Source organism: Capra hircus, chromosome 2, assembly GCF_001704415.2.
Source record: "Capra hircus breed San Clemente chromosome 2, ASM170441v1, whole genome shotgun sequence".
Taxonomy (NCBI): domain Eukaryota; kingdom Metazoa; phylum Chordata; class Mammalia; order Artiodactyla; family Bovidae; genus Capra; species Capra hircus.
The window spans coordinates 14,560,066-14,581,679 of record NC_030809.1 but is presented as its reverse complement, the minus strand read 5'-3'; the positions used below and the strand labels follow the sequence as shown (position 1 = coordinate 14,581,679).

The 21,614-nt window shown below is 44.3% G+C and overlaps 1 protein-coding gene across 1 annotated transcript; it reads right to left on the bottom strand.

Annotated features, from left to right (window-relative positions):
- Positions 3,987-20,518, bottom strand: ZBTB8B (zinc finger and BTB domain containing 8B). The gene is made up of 3 exons (XM_018057836.1): positions 19,500-20,518; positions 8,634-8,812; positions 3,987-5,440 (listed from the first exon to the last, which is right to left on the bottom strand). Exons 1-3 carry the CDS (start codon positions 20,476-20,478, stop codon positions 5,123-5,125), a joined length of 1,476 nt encoding a protein of 491 aa, XP_017913325.1. The 5' UTR covers positions 20,479-20,518; the 3' UTR covers positions 3,987-5,122.

Sequence of the window (21,614 nt, the reverse complement as noted above, 5' to 3'; positions counted from 1 at the left end):
CTCTTGTAGGGAAGATATTTCAGTGGAGTTGCTATAAGAGATACTCGCTCCCACGGAACAAGAAGCTTTTAAGCCAGAATAGCTTCCATATTTGCGGGATGTATGTCTATCTCCTTGCACCTGAGTCACACAGACAGATGCAGGGACTCTGATGAAAGAGTAATATCTGGCTCTGCCCTGTTGGTGAGCTGTGCTTCCCATCCTATAACCTTCTTTCTTAAAAAATATTTATTTATTTGGCTGTGTCGGGTCTTAATTATAGCACATAGACTTTCTAGTTGTGGCATTCAGGGGCTCTGTGGCATGTGGGATCTTAGTTCCCCAACCAGGGACCAAATCGGCATCCCCTTCATTAGAAGGCAGATCCTTAACCACTAGACCACCAGGGAAAGTCCACCATCCTATCTCCTTCTTGGTGAATCTGATGTGATGGTTTATGAGTTTGACTGTTTCTTAACATCTAGTTGAGCCCAAGTAGCCTCCTGGAAGACACCTTATTACTATTTGTTTGCTGTTTCTGGTGATAGAAGCTCCACAGAGACCATGGGTAGTAGAAAGATGTGAAACTGTTTGGCATGTTCTAGCATGTTCTGCTTCTAAAAAAATCCTAATTATGCCCTTCACAGTCTGTATGACATATAATCCATATCCATTATATGCCACCAAGACATTTATCTCAAATTGACACCTGCCTTTAAAATCCCCAAGCTAGTTATTGCTAAACCTTCTTCATATAAGCACATAACCCCAATCCTAACCCCCACTGATTTTTAAGATGCTACTGAGAGAGGACCAAAAAAAAAAAAATCAAATGATGGATATAAAAATTGCTCCCCCAAATCACAATTGCCCATGAAGAACTGGAAGTAGTAATATTATCCATCTGGAGGATCAGAACAGATGCCAAATGTCCTCCTCAAGTTATGAAGACTCCATATCATCTGATCACAATGGGGTGAGTTACTGTCACCTCTGAAAACTAGGAACATATTAGAAACTAACCAAGCCACCCCTGCCAAACAAACAACTTTCCATTTATCGCTACAGAGGCATTATTTGAAGAAAAGAATTCAAATTGTCAGAACTTTAATGAGAGGTGTGAGGAACACGGCAATATTCGGTGGAAATATTGAACAAAAATCAATGAAAACACTGCCTATCATAAGCAGCTGAATCAAGCAGCCTCCTTTTCGAGTGAGAAGATAGTGTGACCATGTGAAAGCACAAAGCAAGCTACAAGGGACAAACAACAGCAGGAAGTACAGTGGTGATGCTCAAAACAGTGTGATGGGAACTTCTCACCCACCCCAACCCCCTGCACCTCCCTACCCCACTATGCTAGACTTCACGGAGATAAGAGATTATCAGTGCACAGAGGACACACAAGGACAACTCAGAAGTCCAAATAAAGCAGTAGTAATTCAGGTGACCGAAGGCCACTCCTGTCTTCCCTCCGCCCTCAGAACCAGCACCTGTAGTCCCACCAGTTGCCTTTACTCTCCATGGGGTTTATCACAACATCAATTAACAACAACAACAAAAAACCTTTGTTGTATTCTGACCTGTATATCCTCCAGAATACTCAATTTTACAATATTTTGCAGACCACTAAGTCAATAGCTTTCTTAAAGAATATACAAAGTCTAGTGACCACCAAAATATTTACATCAGAATGGCATCTTTCCACCAAATGACCAGAAGCCATGATGAGGATTTCTAAATGTACTGCAGATAACGTGCCTTATTTTCACTCCTTTCTAACCCTTGCCTTGAAAGCCTGTTCCCTTTTCCCAAGAGAAACAACTTTCCAAGGATGCCATCTTAAAATTCCATTACAAGTAAGAATCTTGTTCCCATCCATTCAATATATGTAATAGAAGACAAAAAGATCCGGATTGAATGTGCCAGAAAGACGCCAAATATAAACTAGATCACGAATGGCCTGCATTGGACCAACTATGAATCTACCTATAAAAATATCACCAACTCCACCAATTAAACCTCAGAGACACTGTGTAGGTTAAAAACACTGACCACCAAATGTGAACATAAATTTAAAACTGAGGGCAGTTTATGATCTGATAGTCCACACAGAGGAATTATCTCCCTTAAATGTAACAGAATTCAACTACCAAATCTAGTTATTCCCAGTGCCAACACACAAACTCCGAACAGCCAACCAGCAATGTAACAATCTGAGACATTACAGAGAAATAGAATTGTTTAAATACTCAGCTTCACATTCCATTTTCTTCTCAATGATTTTGCTACTTTAAAATCAGAGCCCAGTAATAGTTCTAGCAGTACGAATCAGATCAGAATTTCTAAGTTTCCACATCACAAGTCTAATCAGATATCAGGCAAGTCATGGACCATCTATCATCTGGCCTCATGTCTTCATTTTATGAACCCACTATTTTTCAAAACTTGTGGGAGTGTAAGTGAAAGTGTTAAGTCGCTCAGTTGTGTCCAACTTTTTGCGACCCCATAAACTATAGACTGCCAGGCTCCTCTGTCTCTGAGATTTTTCAGGCAAGAATACTAGAGTAGGTTGCCATACCCTTCTCCAGGGGATCTTCCTGACCCAGGAACTGAACCCGGCTCTCCTGCACTGCAGGCAGATTCTTTACCATCTGAGCCACCAGAGAAGCATAAGGACCTAATAAACATTATGAAGATAAAAGGTAGCCTAAAATGTACAACAAAAATAAGTTCATTAAAGATATCATTTTTTAAAATCCTGCTTTATCTTACAGCTGGTTTCTCAACCTTGGTACTCTTGACATTGTGGACTCCATTCATCTTTGCTGTAGGGACCATCCTATACCTTGTAGGGCATTTAGCAGCATCCCTGCCCCCACCCACTGGATGCCAGCAGCACCCCACCCCAAGCTATGACACCTGAGAGGGTCTCCAGACACTGCCAGGTACAGGTCCTCTGGGGAACAAAATCACCCCCAGTTGAAAATCACTGTCTTAGAGTGAAATCTCTAATATAAAATGTTTTATCTTGCACCCAGGGATATGAATAGATCATGGGGTCACCAGAGAGGATCATTGCTCTGCTGGAGAAAGCAGGCTGAGAGTTGAGCTGTGAGGTAGAAAGGTCAAATTAAAATATCAGAAATACTTTAGACAAAGAAAGCAAAAGATAACAAAACTCTTTACAAAGTATATCTTTTACACCTTCATTTAGGTTTCCCTCTTGCTAAGGTCCCTCTTCTAAAACAACACTAATAGTCTCATTCCTGGTAAGAAAAGTATTTCTGGTCCTTGATAATTTTCTGTGTGTAACTCTTGACCTAGAACAATAATTTTCCAACTACCTCTGATAAAAGACCATTTTTTTGTTGTTGGTTTTTTTTGTTTGCTGTGCACTGTGTGTCTTCCAGGGAGTTCAGTCCCCCAACCAGGGATGGAACCCAGGACCCCTGCAGCAGAAGCATGGAGTCCTAACCACTGGACTTCAGGGAATTCCCAAAAGACCCATTTTAAAATTTCCAATCAACTGCAGGCCAAGGTATGGCCCTACTGTATGGACTGGGATCCAAGAATTCATGGAGCTGCAGCTGTTTCAGGCCACAGTTTGAGCAGCACTGTCCTGGGATTCCAACTTCTGTTGAGAAGCATGGTCTAAACACTTTCTGAACCCTTCAATGCTAACATTTATTTACAAGTAAATTTTTTTTTTTTTTGGTTATGTCTTTTTGTTAAAGAGGTAGAAAGTGACATTTTTTACTACCTTTTGAAATATAATTATAGTAAAATTAAAGGAGGGCTTCCCTGGTGGCACAGACGGTAAAGAATCTGCCTATAATGTGGGAGAACCAGGTTCACTCCCTGGGTTGGGAAGATCCCCTGAAGAAGGGAATGACAACCCACTCCAATATTCTGGCCTGGAGAATCCCATGGACAAAGGAGCCTGGAAGGCTACAGTCCATGGGGTCCTAAAAAATTAATGGAAGAAAAGGAATTTCCTTTAAAATCCATTTTGGATACTCAAACGTAAGACAAAATTATGGAAGTGCCTGAAATATCTTTAATCCATAATACTTCTTGTTCTTTAGCCTTTTAAAGAAATCCAGTCTCTTTTGTTAGAATAACTGTATGGCTGCAAAGTGAATAAAGAACAGACTGGTTTTAAAAAACTGTTCTTCTACTAACCTTCCCTTTCCCTCCAGATGATCTTTTAAAGGTAAACAATTTGGAAATATAACTTGCTTATGTAGGCTTACCCTTTCCCTCCAATTAAAGTTCTATTCATAAGGTAAAAGAATGTCAGTGATGGCTACATTGCCAGGTTACACAGTGGTGGCTCTCAGAAATGGCTGGAAAACACAGAGGAGCATTTTGAGTTTTGCCCAAATGTCTTGCTTTATGATCGTAAAACAGGTTATTTGTGTGCGCACAATCGTCAAACACCAAGCCAGACAGGGAAACCACCCAGACCTGGGCTCTCAGGCTCCCTTCCTGGGGCTAACTTAAAATGTAATTCGATGGGGGCAAGTCACAGTGCCATAAGGAGCCTTTCAGCTCATTTCCATGCTTGTCTGCACATAAATACCCTCAGCCTCTAAGATTGCAATCTTAGATTTAGAAAGTACCTTTTACAATCTTAAAGCCAGACAGCCCTGCCTACCTTAAATCACGCAAGCTTTCTCCTTAATACTTTACCAGAAAGTTAAAGTACGGAATTGATCAGGAGAGGCTTGGCAGAGGTAAGACTGATCTCGAAATTTAATATATCCTTGCCCACCTTTTCAGAGAAAGAGGATGATGACGCAGGAATGCAGAAGACTGAGAAACTACAAAAACAAGTACAGAGGTTTTCTTATCTGTCCCCAAACCAGAGTTTGGATGCATATCTCTGGAAAAAACAGCAAGCCTCAGGGCCAACCTTGATTCACTCAGAAAGCCTTCGGAAACCGGGGGCACCACTAAAAAGTCGTTAGTCCTCTGAGTCACAGAATCCAACCTCCACTGTGCAGCCTAACAGAAATGCAAATAATGGGCAGTGAAAAAAATGTTCCTCTCAGGGTTCCACGACATGGGACAAAGGGTGGCTTTCACTCACAGAATCAGCAAGAACAAATTCTAAACCCTCTCCTCCACCAAGTTACTGCTACGTAAGCGTCTCTCCACCAGCTAAGTTGGGCTGAATTTGGGGTCTGTCGTCAGAATCCTCTCTGGCGGGGTCGTTTTCCTCCCCAGACTCCACATAGATCGGCCAGTCACTGTCTGCTTCGCTCTTTTCTTGGCTCTCGAACGACGCCTCCACCAGGCTGAGGTTGATGGGCATCAGTTCGTCGTCATCGTCGTGCGTGTCTGTAATGCAGGTGCAGCTGTCACACAGCCCGAAGCGCCGCAGCCCCGGCGACAGGTGACTCGTGAAGGTTCTTCTGCAGCCCTTGCAGATGATTGGACGGTTGGATCTATGAACCTAAAATCACCAGCACAGTGAATGTCAGAGAAAAGATGAGCCATGGCCTTCGGGGCCCCATGTGATATGGCCCCTGGAAGACCTTCTGGCTGCATTTCTCACCACTCTCCCTTTTGCTTTTTCTGCCACCATCTCAGCCTCACCAAGATCCTTTCCAGCCCACGGCCATCGGTTGTGCATGGAGCGAGTCCTCCTCCCCACTGCCCACACTCCCCTCTTACTAAAGTCCTTTTGTGGTTTTTTTGGCTGTGCCACAAGCTTATAGGATCTTAGATCCCTGACCAATGATGAAACCTGCACCTTGGCAGTGAAAGCATGGAGTCCTTACCACTGGATTGTCAAGGAATTCCCACTAATGCCTTTCAAGGAAGTCTTTTCTGATGCTCCAGGCCAGACTAGATCTCCCAGCTATATAGTCTCACCTATACTTCTCCCTTCACGTCTAACAAATCATTGGTAAAATTTACTAGGTTATAGATTTATTATTTACTAGATTATAGATCTATAGAAATTGACAAATTATAAGCTCCACGAGGTCACGGACTAGCTTCACCCATGTTCTCTGCCCTCGGTGTCACATCTGTTACTGTATTCCTAGTGCCTGGCATGGAAAGGGCAATCGGTGAGCCAAGTAGGATTTTAGGCATGGCTTCTTAAGCACTTTGGAATGTTTAGTTATTAAGAAGGCAGATTTGCCAGTGTATTTCCCAAACATGCCAGTGGACGCTTCAGCCTTGACTTTTTTTGTTGATAAATGTGTTCCTTACATATGAAAAGAGCTTTGCATACTCTTGATCTCCTAACCCCATGCAACTCCTCACAAGGACAGCGGCCCCAGGGATCCTCTTTGTATAAGGAACTATCTATCTGAAGTGTGCACTCTTCAGGAACTCCAGCCAACTGGGGATCTGTGAATGAATGAGAGCCTCCCTTGTGGAGAGCTCTGGATGCAGGATACACACAAGAGGCGAGAGAGACAGAGAGGCTGATGCAGGAGAAGGGCCATTAACAATACCTAGGTTGCTGGAGCTGCCCTTACGTGTCCTGGCTCCCCATGAGGGTTCCTGGGTTTCCTGAGTCAACCTGAGTGTGTTTGTGACCCTTGCAGCCTGATGGAGCCTTTGAATAGTAGACTGGATCTAGCACAGAGTGGAATGGGGATTACAACCAATGAAACATCTTAGAGGCACCCAGGGACTGATTTTTGCCAAGATGGACTGGAGATTAATTTGAAAAAAAAAAAAAAGGCCAAACAAAAACTTAACATCTTGGGATAAAGCCATTCTCAGACAAGTGTGCTGGGCCCAACACTGGGAGGAAAGGCAGTCAGTCACCTTGAATGTATCTAAGTCTAGATTCTATTAAAACTGTAATTCACATATCATAAAATTCACCCTTTTAAAGTGTACAATTCAGTGGTTTTTAGTACACTCATAAGGTTGTACAACTATCACCACCATCTAATTTTAGGACATTTTCATCACTCCATAAAGAAAACCTGTGCCCATTAATGGTCTTGTCTCTCCCATCCCCACAGGCCTCAACCACTAATCTACTCTCTATCCCCATGGGTCTGCCCACTTTGTATATTTCATATAAATGGAATCACATAATAGATGGCCTTTGGTGACTTGCTGCTTTCATGGAGCCTAATGCTTTCAAGGTTATTCCATGTTGTAGCATGTATCAGGACTTCATCTCATTTTACGGCTAAACAATAGTCCACTATAGGGATATACCACATTTTGTTTATTCATTCATCAGTTGATAAATATTTGGATTGTTTCTATGTTGGGGGCTATTATTATTATTATTTGTAATAAATAATTTGGCTATTATTTGTAATAAATAATAATAATGCTGACATGAACATCTGTGTGCAAGTTTTTGTGTGAATGCATGTTTTCAGTTCTCTTGGGTATATACCTAGACATAGGATTGCTGGGTCCTAATGGTAACTTTGAGCTTCCCAGGTGGCTCAGACGGTAAAGAATCCGCTTGCAATGCAGAAGACCCAGGTTCGATCCCTGGGTTGGGAAGATCCCCTGGAGAAGGGCATGGCTACCCACTCCAGTATTCTGGCCTGGAGAATCCCATGGACAGGGGAGCCTGGGGGGCCACAGTCCATGGGGTTGCAAAGAGTCAGACACGACTGAGCGACAATGGTAACTTTATGCCTAAACCTTTGGAGGAGACACTAAACTGTCTTGCGCAATGGCTATACCATTTTGGGTTCCCGCTAGCAGTATATGAGGATTCCAGTTTCTCCACATCTTCACCAGCACCATGTTATTATAAATTTCTGATTCTAGCAATCCAAGTTTGTATGAAGTGGCACCATTCCTGTTCTGTGGGTTGTCTTTTCACATTCTTGAGAGTGTCTTTTGAAATCCAAATCATTTTTATGTTGCAGTTTTCAAAGACTCACTGACTTGTTCAAGTGTTAGCCTCCCAGTCATGTCTGACTCTGCAACCTGGTGGAATATAGCCCGCCAGGCTCCTCCGTCTGTGGAATTCTGCAGGCAAGAATACTGGAGTGGGTAGCCATTCCCTTCTCCAGGGGATCTTCCCAAACCAGGGATCGAACCCAGGTGTCCTGTATTGTAGGCGGACTCTTTACTATCTGAGCCACCAGGGAAGTCCCTGATGGCTGCCTTGCTCAAGGATAATCTTAAATACAATGCCTTTCTAAATGGTCTGAATGCTTTTTAGCAGCTGGGACTCACCCACTTACATGGAAGACAGAATCCTAGGCAGCAGCCAGTGGGCAGGGAGGGCCCCTTGGCCAGGGGTCCTCTTTGCTGCTCACAGGCAGCCCCATAAATGGTGTTATACCTCTTCCCCACCCCGGGGTGCTGAGGTTGGGTGGGAAACTGAGGCTGCAGCTTACCCTTGGGGGAACAGACCCCCAATCCCTGTCTAAGCCCCAGTGTTCTCTGCCTTTTGACAACCATCCTCAGACTAGGATCTGAACTTTCTTAACTTTCCTTCTAGGAAAACTAGTCTGTAACCATATAAGTTTTCACTTTTTCTAAGTGCCACTAACCCAGCTATAATTTAGTAGCAGAAATACATGTTTAAAATTCTCTGACAATACCCCAGTGGACAGAGAAGTGAAAGACATTTCATGAACCACCTTCCACGCCCCGCCACTCTCTGCCACCCTGAGAGATCCACCAGCTGTGACACTTACACTGAGCGCGTGACTCCGCAGATGCTCCTGTCGAGTGAACCTCTTGCCACAGGTCTCACAAGGATAGGGCCGCTCCCCCGTGTGCGAGCGGATATGCCGCTTAAGGATGCCCTTCTGTTTGGCAGTGTAGGGGCAGAAAGGACACTTGTGCAGCTTGATGGGCACCACCAGCACATCACCTGGGGAACAAATGGTACTGTAAGCAGCAACAAGACTGGCTGCCCTCCAGTAGATGGGATCCAGAGCAGAACTCCACCAGCCCAGTTCAAGAGGGAGAATCCCAACTCCACCAGCAGCTAACAGCAAGACGGTGTCTGCAGACCCTGACTCTGCTGGGCTCCGGGTCAGCCAGAGAGGGAAACGGGCTTCTGATACAAGACTGCAAGGAATGCTGTGAGGCATCAACTTTGAAACTTCTCTGTGGCTCAGAGTTAGAAACAGCGCTTATGTTACAGCCTGAGAACACACATATCCTCCTGTGGATAGCTTGAAACACTTCCCAAAATAATACTCACTCTGATAATGTCTATTCTCCTTGATTTCATTTTAGGAAAATAATGATCAAGACCCTGTTATAGAATGAACTGCATCCCTCCCCACAAATTCCTATCTTAAAGTCATAACCTCCAGTGCCACTTGTACGTGAAGATAGGGCCTTTAAGTAGGTAATTAAGGTTAAATGAGGTTGTAAGGGTAGAGCTCTTATCTGATAGGACTGGGGTCCTTATAAGAAGAGGAACAATGCCAGAGGTGCCAGGAATGATGGCTTTCTCTCTATTCTTGGACAGAGGACAGGTCACATGAGGACAAGCAAAAAGGTAGTTGTCTGCAAGCCAGGAAGAGAGCTCTCACTAGAAACCAACCATGCTGGCAGCTCAATCTTGGACTCTGAGCCTCCAAAACTGTGAGAGAATAAATTTCTGTTGATAAAACTACTCAGCCTGTGATATTCTGTTATGGCTGCCTGAGTTGACTAATGCAAGCCTCCTGAACTGATATAATGACCCTCAAAAATTTGTGGAAAAAAAAAAAACTATTATGATCGATCAGACCTCCAGACCAGGATTCATGCTTTCTTTGACAAGAGCTCCTGGAATAGCTTTCAGGCATGTGTAGAAGAGGTTTGCTATAAAGCAGCCCCCACACTGTTTGGAATTTATATTAACTCTGTATATATGAGATCATTAAATATCTAAAAATTCATTTAAATCTTTTTCCCCTTTTTTTTTCACCTGGTTCATACAGCTGTTAGGGTGACAACATGATTATCACCTGCATGTATAGAGACCGACCCTTTCAAGTTTCCTGAGTTACCCTACTGGCAGTATTCTGAGATTCATTTCCTCTATCCATCCCCTTCAGGATTTTACAGAATTTGATCATATCATATATGTGGAGGCACTAATAACTCAAGTTTTCCAGGCATAGAAATTAGGAGTCACGTTCTGGCTCTGCCACTTACAAGCTGTGTAACCTTGGACATCTCACTTGACTTCTCTGTGCTTTAATTCACTCATCTGTAAAACAGGGATAATAATAATTCCCACCTCACTGGATTGTGGTAAGAATGAAATGAGGTAATACCTAAAACACAGCACCTGGCACATAATAAGCTCTCATAAACGTCAGCCATTTTTGTCATATCATCATCACCTCGGTGTTTCTTTCCTGATTAATCTGGCCAGGCTCCTGCGGTCTCTCTCAACACAGGAGTAACTCCTTTTCTCTGAGACCTTCTTGGGACACTTACCTGGGCTTTATACCTTTTCTGAGGTGCTGCCAAATGTCAAGTGCAAGCTGAATGTCAAGTGAGTACCCAACATCATTCTATGTAAGGGTGGAGATTATCTTCTTTAGCTTCTAGTTCCCATGCTGACAATGTCTAACATTTTGCATAATCTATAATGAAGGAGATCAAACCAGTCAATCCTAAAGGAAATCAACCCTGAATATTCATTGGAAGGACTGATGCTGAAGCTGAAGCTCCAATACTTTGGCCACCTGATGAGAAGAACTGACTCATTGGAGAAGACCCTGATGCTGGGAAAGATTGAGGGCAGGAGGAGAAGGGGACGACAGAGGATGAGATGGTTGGATGGCATCACTGATTCAATGGACATGGGTTTGAGCAAACTCTGGGAGATGGTGAAGGACAGCGAAGCCTGGTGTGCTGCAGTCCATGGGGTTGCAAAGAGTCGGACATGACTGAGTGAGTGAACAACAATAATGACTCCAACATCTATCTCCCGGAATAAAAGCAGCAGCTCATGGCTCAGCACTGCAGATACATGTTGGATTATTTACGTCTCACTGCTTACACTGGTGCTGAGAGACCAGTTTCCTGCTCACTCCCCTGGCACTGTGGACTCTTCCCATCATTTATCCCCATCAGCCTGGCATTGTGCTACCACCTTCTTCCTGATTATCTACAAAAACATTAAGTAAAATGGGTCCACTGTTAGGCCTCGGGGGAAAAAAAAACCATTAACTACACCTCCATCAGAAAAGTATGAATTATTGCAACATTTCCCTTCTCTCTTATGATCTGATTCCCCCAGAAGAGCAGTTCACTTGCATGCCTATTACATGTGAGGCACTGTGTCAAGGTGCATTTTCATCAAGATACTTGTTTCTTCACTCAAGAAGATACGTCTAGCAGGAGAGAAAGACATGTAAACAAATTCATACAATATAATGTAACAAATGCAAAGTTCAAAGTGATGAAGAAATGTAGACAAGGGTGGCGGTGGGATGAATTGGGAGATTTGGATTGGCATATATACACTAGTGTGTATAAAATAGATAACTAATAAGACTCTATTGTATAACACAGAGAATTCTACTCAATGCCCTGTGCTGCTGTGCTTAGTCACTCAGTCGTGTCTGACTCCTTGTGACCCCATGGACTGCAGCCCACCAGGCTCCTCTGTCCATGGGATTCTCCAGATAAGAATACTGGAATGGGTTGCCATGCCCTTTTCCAAGGGATCTTCCTGACCCAGAGATCGAACCTGGGTCTCCTGCTTTGCAGGGGGATTCTTTACCATCTGAGCCACCAGCATAGCTTTATGGTGACCTAAATGGGAAGGAAATCTAAAAAAGAGGGGATATATGTATACCTGGGTTTCCTTGATGGCTCAGTTGGTAAAGAATCTGCCTGCAATGCAGGAGACCCGGGTTCAATCCCTGGGTTGGGAAGATCCCCAGGAGGAGGGCATGGCAACCCACTCCAGTATTCTTGTCTGAAGAATCCCCAAGGACAGAGGAGCCTGACAGGCTGCAGTCCATGGGGTCGCAAAGAGTCAGACACAACTGAGTACGCACAACACAGCACATATGTATACGTATAAGTGATTCATCTTGCTGTACAGCAGAAACTAACGCAACACTGGAAAACAACTGTACTCTAATAAAAAAATTTTTTAAAAGAAGAAAGAAAGATAGTGAAAAGTAATGAATTCTCTCCTGGAGTTCAGAGATGACCTCACAGGAGAGGCGACTTTTGAGCAAGGTTTTGAAGGATGAATAGGAGTTCACTGGGAGTTTGAGAAAGAGAAAGGGTATCTTAGGCAGGGAAATAGCACAAGTTTAGGCACAGAGGTAAATGAGAATAGGGAATACAAAGCAAGGTGGAGAAGAATGAGGAACGAAGCCAAGGAAAGGGGCAAGAACTTCTGGGGAAGGTCCCAAGGTCACATTTATGAATTCACTAAGCAAATTTATCCTGAGCACCTACAATGTGCCAGACTGGGTTATAGGCCTTGGGGATACAGTAGTCGTCAGAAAAGACAAAAATCCCTGCCTCTGCGACACTAATATGTTAATGAACTCAGACTTTATCCTTTAAGCAGGTAGGGTTTTAAGCAAGGAAGGTACAAGGTGATATGGCTTTTAAAGGATTCCTCTGGGGATAATGCAGGGGAAGGATTTAAGAGAGGCAAGATTAAAGGCAAGAAGTCCAGGTGGGAGGGGATGAGAGAAGACACAGAACTAAAGCCTGTGACTGTGGAGGTGGAGAGGAGAGAGGATTGACAGGATTGAGAAATAAAATTCACAGCACATGATGATCTCAATGGGGAGGACAGAGCAGAGGAAAGAGAACATTCTAAATGACACTGATTCTAGGTTAGCTGACGTGATAGGTGATGTGGAATACACCAAGACAGGGAACACAGGAGGAAAAGCAGGTGCAGGATGAATGAGGTCAGTCGCGATTTTATCATGTTTGAGGCAGGCTCGGTGCATCCATCGGGGAATACTTGGATTAGACAGATCGATCTGGAGCTTGGGGAAAGAAGCGAAGAATGCAGTTGTGAGTCCTCAGTAGATTGAGTGGTTGCTTTAACTGAGGCCTGGCTCTCCCCTAAGCACCCTGATCCCGTTAACCCATGGCCTTGACACCCTGGATCAGGGGAGGGTGGGTCTTCCTCGGGCTTCACTGTCATCTCCAGAGCAAAACCCTAAGATGTTCTGAAGGTCATCCCATCAGATGATACCGATGCTCATCCTTGTTACAGTCATCTAGGAGTCCCCGGGTCATCTCACTTCTTGGAGATTTGATCACACTGCCTTCAGACTCTACTCCTGGAGAAATTCTTGGTGTGAATACCAAAGATGACCTTTCCAATGCCCTACCCTCTCTGTTCCTGGATCTCCTTTCTTCCATAGACCTTGTCCTCCAATCCACCTCAGCCACCCAATCCTAGACGAAGAGCTCTCAACTTTGCCTGCATATTAAAATGCAGCTTAAAATGAAAAACAATACTAATGCCCAATCTCCATCCCAAGCTAATGGGTGGGGTGGGACCCAAGCATCACATTTTTTAAATTTTTTTTATGTGGTGAAGGTCACATAATATAATACAGACTATTTCAATCATATTTAACTGTACTGCTCAGTAGCACTAAGTACATTCACATGGTTCCACAACTCTCACCATCATCCACCTCCCGAATTTTTCTCCTACCTAAGCTGAAACTTGGGTTTCCCTGGTGGCTCAGACAGTAAAGAATCCACCTGCAATGCAGGAGACCTTAACCTCATATCTCTTTCCAGCCATGGGAGCATTTCTTTGTTCCCTTCACAGTAAATTTCTTGAAAGAAGTACTATACCATCTTTACATCTACGTTTGAGGTTTGTTTTTTTTTTTTTTTTTTTGAGGTCTCTGGGCTTAGTGCTTTATTCTAATAAGCCAATAATCACCATAATCACCATTTTATTTAATTATTTTTATTGAAGTATAATTTACAATATTATGTAGGTTTCAGCATAGTGATTCAGTATTTTTACGATTTATGCTCACTTACAAGAAAATGATTACAATTCACTGTGCTATACAATATATCTCTGTTGCTTATCTATTTTAATTTTTCTTTAAGTTTTAGGCATCCTATTTGATGTCGCCCCTCCCATTTTTTAAGTCTTTACTGAATTTGTTACAATATTGCTTCTGTTTCATGTTTTGATTTTTTTTGATCCTAAGGCACATGGGATCTTAGCTCCCTGACCAGGGATCAAACCTGCACCCCTTGCATAGGAAGGGGAAATCTTCACCACTGGACTGCCGGGGGAGTCTCTGTGTCCTCGTTTAAGCCTACTCCATTTCGTCGTTTGCCCACCACTTCATTCATACTGCTCACCCATGACCTCTCCATTATTAAAAACCCAATGATCAGTTCTCAATCTGCCTACACACAGTACTGGATGTTGTTGATTTCTCCTTTATCTTGAAATGTTTTCTCCTCCTGACATCCATCACTCTTTCTTCGTTCCTTCCTTGGTTGTGCCATGCAGCACGTGGGATCTTACTTTTCCCACCAGGGATCAAACCTGCACCCTCTGCATTGGAAGCACAGAGTCTTACCCCCTGGACCACCAGGGAAGTAAAATACTCTTTCTTGATTCTCTGCTGCCTCACGGACTGCCCCTTCTCAGCCTCCTTCACTGGCTCCCTTATTTTCCTGACATCTCAATGTTGGAGCTTCCCAGGGCTCAGTTCTTAGCTCTCTTATCTTCGCCTTCTAGATCTATGGAATACACAGGATTTAAATTGCTCAGATCCAACAGTGACCCCTAGATTTATATCTCAGTTCTGACTTATAGATATAATCACTTATAGACTGCACATCTTCACTGGGATATCCAACAGGCACCACAAACATAACATTTAAATCAGTCGTTCAAGGTAAAAACTTTAAGGCCATCTTTAATGCTCCTTTTTCTCATAACACTCACACAGCCATTAGAATCTCTGGTCAGCTCTATCTTTCAGAGTCAGTACAGTCCTAACCCAATCACTTCCCACCTGTCTACTACTACCACACTGATTCAAGGAGAGTGGGGTGGGAGAGAGGCGCAAGAGGGAGGGGCTATATATATACGAATAGCTGATTCACTTTGTTGTACAGCAGAAACACAACCTTGTGAAGCAATTATATTCAAACAATACAATAAAATTTAAAAAAAAAGAGAACGGGGACTTCCCGGGTGGTCCAGAGATGAAGACGGTGCTCCCAATGCAGGGGTCCAGGTTCAATCCCTGGTCAGGGCACTAGAACCCGCATGCCATAGCGGAGAGTTTATGTGCTGTAACTGAGAGTTTACACGCCATAACTAAGACCTGGTGCAGCCAAATACATAAATAAATAAAATCTGTTTTTAAAAAAAGAAAAAGAAGAAGGCGCACACCTCTCTCACCTGGGTTATTGTAGTCACCTCCTAAGCGGTCCTCCTGCTCCCACCTCGCTCCCCAAGAGTCTACGCTCCCCGTAGCCTATGTCCCCCTGTAGTCTACAGGAAAGCAAGAGGAGAAGCAAGAGGCCCACTTAGAAGGTAACTGCACACAGTACTCAGAAGGATCCTTTTAATACATGTCATCTCAAGTCACTCTCTGCGGAGCAATACTCAAAGACCTTCTCATCGCCTTCAAGGGCCTACCTGGTCCACCCTTACTCAGCCTCTCTGACCTTATCCCCCACACTTTCTGCCTTGCTCACTCCACTCCAGCCACACTAGCATCCTGGCTGTTCCTTTTGTTCACTTGCCAAGTGTGATCCTACACCTGGGCCTTTGCACCTTGTTCTTCTCTCTGCCTGGAATGTTCCCCCTGATATCTCTGCAGCTGGCTCTCTTACTCACTTAGGGTCTTTGCTTAAAGACAACCTGTTAGCAAGTCCTGGTCAACAGTAAATAAAATAGCATCCCCTCACTCTTAGTCAACTCTGTCCCTGCTTTAGTTCTTCATATTATACAGGTACTTATGTGTTTACTGTCTGGCTCACAACGCTAGAATGTCAGCTCCACGAGGACAAGCACTGTCTTTTTTTCACTGTTATAAACAGTGCCTGGCATACAGGAAGTGCTCAATAAATATCTGTTAAATGAACAAATGGGCAGGAATGATAAGATGTTAAAGAAGCAAGGCCATGATGGAATGCTGGACACACTGATATTAAACGATCCCATGATGAGGCTGAAAAAAATGGACAAAGGTAACAGCAATGGGAACTCAAGGTGTCAGAAGCCAGGGGAAGAAAGAATTTCAAGGAGGAAAGATCAGAGTTAACTACTGAGAGTGGTCAGAAAGATAACATCTGAAAACTACTCACTGGACCAGCCCTGGAAATATACGGCTGACCTCATGAAGCAGGTGGGGTGTTGGGTGGGGGTCTTTCCTCCCAGTGGGCTGAGAATAGAATGGGAGGTAAAACAGCAGAAGTGTATTGACAGATGAACTTTTCAGGAAGCAACGGGAGAAAGTGAGGCTGGCGTTGGGAGGTCCAGGGGAGAAGAGATTATAGGAGGACCACGTGCTTTGACAGTGCCTGCTGGTGTCAGAGATGAGTGAACACACAAGTCCTGTAACTGCCTCCTCACCATCTCCCTGCCCCGGTCTCCCATTTCTTCACTACCTTATGCTGAGGCCAAATTAATCTTTCCTGTCCACTCCCAAGCTCAAAAACTACCAAAAATTCCCCTGTGCCTAACTTACCTCTTACCATTTAAGGCTTTCCATGACTGACTCCAATTTCTCCCTATGTTTTCTCTTCTTACCCTCAAATGCCACTTTTTTAAAAAATTGAAATATAGTTGAGTTGCCATATTGTGTTAGTTTCAGGTGCATAGCAAGGTGACTGTTATACATATACATATCCTTTTTCAGATTCTTTTGCATTATATTAATATGTTACAGCAAGATGTTGAATATAGTTCCCTGTGCTATACAATGTCACTACTTACTGATTTTTATACAGTAGTGAGTATTCAGATGCCACTTTCATTAAGCTTCCCTAACCTAACATGTGGAAGCCAGTTCTGCTTCTGGACTGCTGTGAAATTCACACCTCCATCTGTCTTCCAGCCCTAGTACCTTTGTACCACATGGTGCCACTTTCACACAGCTTAGCTCCTATAAGAAACCATCCGTTTTTTGAGAGCTGGAGCCATATCTGACTTATCTTTGTATCTTCACAAGGAAAGTGCTCAAGTATTTGAGCAAATATATGAAAAACCAAACAAATCAGTCCTACTCTGTCCCTTGGCACTTGGAGTAAATGTCCCCTGGAGCCATGCAAATGGAATCAAAACCTGGCAGACAACAGGCACGGCAAGAAGCCAGGAGACTGTCCTGCCACAGGATGAGCTGGAAAGCTGACTTTATAGATGGACAGATGGATCTGCATGAAGCTGGTGTAGATCTGAATTTCTATTTCTTGATACTTGTGATACAGGCAGAGGGGTTGAGAGACAAAATCAGTGCACTGAAATCCTCTGACCACCTGTGCTGCCTTCACAGTTTGTTTCACGAGTGAAATGAAGCCAGCCTGGGTTGCTCTCAAAGAGCATTTGTGGTGACACGTGCCAGTTCTATATTCTTAAGGAACTCACCAAACCCTCTGGGTCTCGGTTTCTCCATACTTCCTCCACCTAACTTACATGGCACTATGAGGGGCTGATGGAGAAGGCAATGGCACCCCACTCCAGTACTCTTGCCTGGAAAATCCCATGGACGGAGGAGCCTGGTGGGCTGCAGTCCCTGGGGTAGCGAAGAGTCGGACACGACTGAGTGACTTCACTTTCACTTTTCACTTGCATGCATTGGAGAAGGAAATGGCAACCCACTCCAGTGTTCTTGCCTGGAGAATCCCAGAGACAGGGGAGCCTGGTGGGCTGCCATCTATGGAGTTGCCGAGAGTTGGACACGACTGAAGCAACTTAGCAGCAGCATGAGGGGCTGATGGATGGAAAAGGGGAATACGGACTGTGAAGCGCTACTCTTACACAGAAATTAGATTTTGGAAGTCCCTGGTGCTCCAATAGTTGAGAATCTGCCCGCCAATGCAGGGGACACAGGGTCCATCCCTGGCCTGGGAAGATTCCACACGCTGCAGGGCAACTACCGCATGCTGAAACTACTGAGCCCGCAAGCTGCAAGTACTAAAGCCCTCACGCCTTGAACCTGTGCTCCGCAACAAGAGAAGCCACCGCAATGAGGAGCCCATGCACCGCAGTGAACAGTAGCCCCTGCTCCCGCACCTAGAGAAACCCCAGGTGCAGCAATGAAGACCTAGTGCAGCCCAAAATTAATTAAGTTTTAAAAAAGAAATTCGATTTCAACAAGTTCCCATAGAGTAACCACTGAAAACAACCACTACCTTCTGCATGCTAGCTAAGCCAGTGTCTCTGACAGCCAGAAAGCATATTTGCAAGTTTTGCAAGTCTAGATTAGGTCAGACATACAGAGCATTCTTGATTTTTTTTAAAAATGAAATTTTGATGCAGGGATGAAGTAATTTTTCATTAAAAAATGTTAGAATTAAAAAAAAAAAAAAAAAGAAATTTAAAAGTCTCCAGACCAGACTCAGTTTTCCTGGGTTTCTCCTGTGTGGTGTTATTTAGCTGCTAAGTCATGTCCAACTCTTTCACGACCCCACGTGTACCTGTTATTTTTTTTTAAGTCTCAAAATAGTCTTTTAGTAACGAATAAGAGCAGATCACCCCCCCTTACTTAGTCGACTTTCACTGCACAGTACTAAAGGGTGAATTAGAAATGTGACTCATTAATTTCTAGGCTTGAAAAGAAGCCAAGGGTACTTTCATCAGTAAGGAGACAGCCACATCTATTTCCATCTGCTACAAGACAGTTTACAACACAATTACCTCATCTGTAATAAGAGTTAACCATATTATCCCATCTCTCAGAATTGCTCAGGCAAAAAACTAAGTTCTCTTAAAACACAAAATCCTACCAAAGGATACAAGAAATTTACTTACATGAAGCCCAATTCAACTCTCAAATATTCTCCAGGACATCACACTATCAGCCACGACATGTTAACTGAGTACATGGGCCAGGCACCACGGTTGACACAAAGAAGGATACATTTCCTACCTGTACAGAACATGTGTTCATATGTGAGAAAAAAAGTTCTGAAAACCTTTTCATTTGGTCCTCAACTCTGTAAGAAGGCAAGGTAGGAGTGATTATCTCCTGAAAAAAAAAAAAAGGGTTCAAAGAAATTTCATGAATTCACCAAAGACCCCCTTGTGGTTAACAGAAGAGAATGGGTTCTCTCCATGTCTCCAAACTGCATTCATCACGCTTATACTCTAGTTGTAGAGGTTAAAAAAAAAAAAAATGTGAAGAGGCAATGCCCTGGACACAGCAGGTGCTCAATTAATACTATTGGCAGTGGTGGCAGTGATAATGTGGAGATAATGGTGGCGATGGTGATGATGGGGATGCTGATGGTGGCGATGATGATGGTAGTGCCAACGACAATGATGCAGGTGATGGTGGGGACCAGAAGGCACACAAGCATGTGCTAAATGAGCAGCAGAGACGATGGAGGCTGATGGGGCTCACCTGAGTCCTCTCCATACCAGTCAGTCTGCACATCCATCATGGAACTCATGGCTGCCACTCCCGCACCATCTGGTCTTCCCTCCAAACTCCGAGAAAAGTGATGGTCCACATCCTCTTTGCTCTGGACGGCACTGTTGCGCAGGAGTGCCTCCAGGAACTGTTTAACATGGTAGTTACTGTAAGCCAAGTCGATAGCCTGGCTACTGGGCAAACCCTCCTCCCGGGGGGGCAGGCTCAGTGGGGTGGCAGGCGGCTGCAGCTGTCCATCCATCTCCACCTCCGCAGCACCCAACTCCACCTTGGGCTCCATCTGTACTGGCCGAGTGGAGCGGTCACTGTCAGCCCAGCCACTGCCCTGGCTGTCTTTCCCCACCAGTTCCAGAGGGCAGCAGCCTCTGTGATCACCACTGGGGGGCTCTCTTGGTCGGTCCACACTCTCCTCCCCCTCGGCTGGAGAGACCAAGCTCTTGGTCTCACCGGCGGTCCCTTTCTTGGGGCTTCCACTGTCCACCTGATGAGCTGCGGCGGCCGCTGCGGCCGCTGCCGCGGCTGCTGCTGCTGCGGCCACCGCGGCCGCCACTGCAGCCTCCTTCTCCATCTTTCGGCAGATGTCGAGGGAGGATCTGATGTATGTCTTGCAGAAGTTCACCACGTCGTTCATCTGCAGGTAGCTGGCAGCCGACATAACTTCAATCACGTTCTCCCCACACAAATCCAACTTTCCAGAATAAAGGAAGTCTAAGATGGTGGAGAAGGCGTCGGAGGTGACGATGTCCAGGGAGGCGGTGCTGTGCCGCCCGCTATCCTGGATGTAGTGAATGAGCAGGGCGCGGAAGTAGCCGCTGTTGGCAAACAAGATGTTCCTGTGGGCCTTGAAGATCCTCCCTTCCACGATAATGCTGCAGTCGCAGAAGAAGTCCCTCTGCCGCTGTTCATTCAGCTCCCCCAAGAGCTTGGCATAATAGGATTGCATCTCCATTTCTCCACCAGCTGGTGCTGCTCAAAAGGAGCCTGGATCTCTGCCAAGATTTTTTGTTGTTGTTTTTTTCAGTTCACACATGCCAACCTTACAAATAAGATGTTCTTTTTATTTATTTTTTTTTAATTCTTCCCCAAAACTCAGTTAAGTAAATCTTTATAATACGGGCTAACAAAAATTAAAGATTGTCTAACTGGGTTAACTAATGAGAAACAGTAAAAGTAACTATAGCTAACTGTATATGGGTGAGTACTTAGTATTTTACATAGATTCTTTCTGTGAGCTTTTATAACAACCCTATGAGTAAGGACTAATATTATACTTACAATATTGTACTTTTAAGACACAGAGGATGGTGATGATCCAGCTGCAACAGAGCCAGGACTCAAAACCTTCAGAGTTCATGCTCTTATAAATGACATTTGACTTTCTTCAAGGCTTGAAATATAAATAATTCCTGAATCTAAGAATTATGGTCTCCAGTTCAGTCTCCAGTGTCCCAATACAGAACTCAGGGACTGGCATGTCTAGTCTCAGCTCACACTGATTACCATAAGTTTGTGGGAACACTTGGTGGATGCTTGGGCTAGCCAGAATGCATTCTCCATTCTTATGATTTTATTGCCCTTTTTGGCTTTGATGGAATCATCCTTGCCCCATCCACAGCCAATGTGCTTTGCATAAAACTAGCACCATGCCCAAGCTCCAGATGTGTAAGCTGTAACACAGGCTAAACCCATCAACATAACTTACCCTCTGACCACACTGATTGGCTCAGAAACGGCCATGTGACTAGGCCAGAGCCAATGAAAAGCAATGAAGCATTTGCTGGGGGATCCAAAAAAAGAATGGCTCTCTGCTCTGTGGGCATGTGGGATTTGAGGGATGCTGCTGCCACACCACAAGGGGAACCAGCCTAATACAGATGATAGCCCAGTTCAAACAGGAGCAACAGATGGAGGCCAGGGACACCATCTGAGCCCCAGCTCATGCTCTGCCAGAAGCCATTAAGTCCCTTTTTGCTTTGGTTGAATTTTCTCAGTGCAACTGAGATATTCCTAATTGACTGACTCCACAACCCTTCCTTCTCTTCTCTGTATTTTTTATGTCTCAGTTCTTCTCTGTCAGTGGACTAT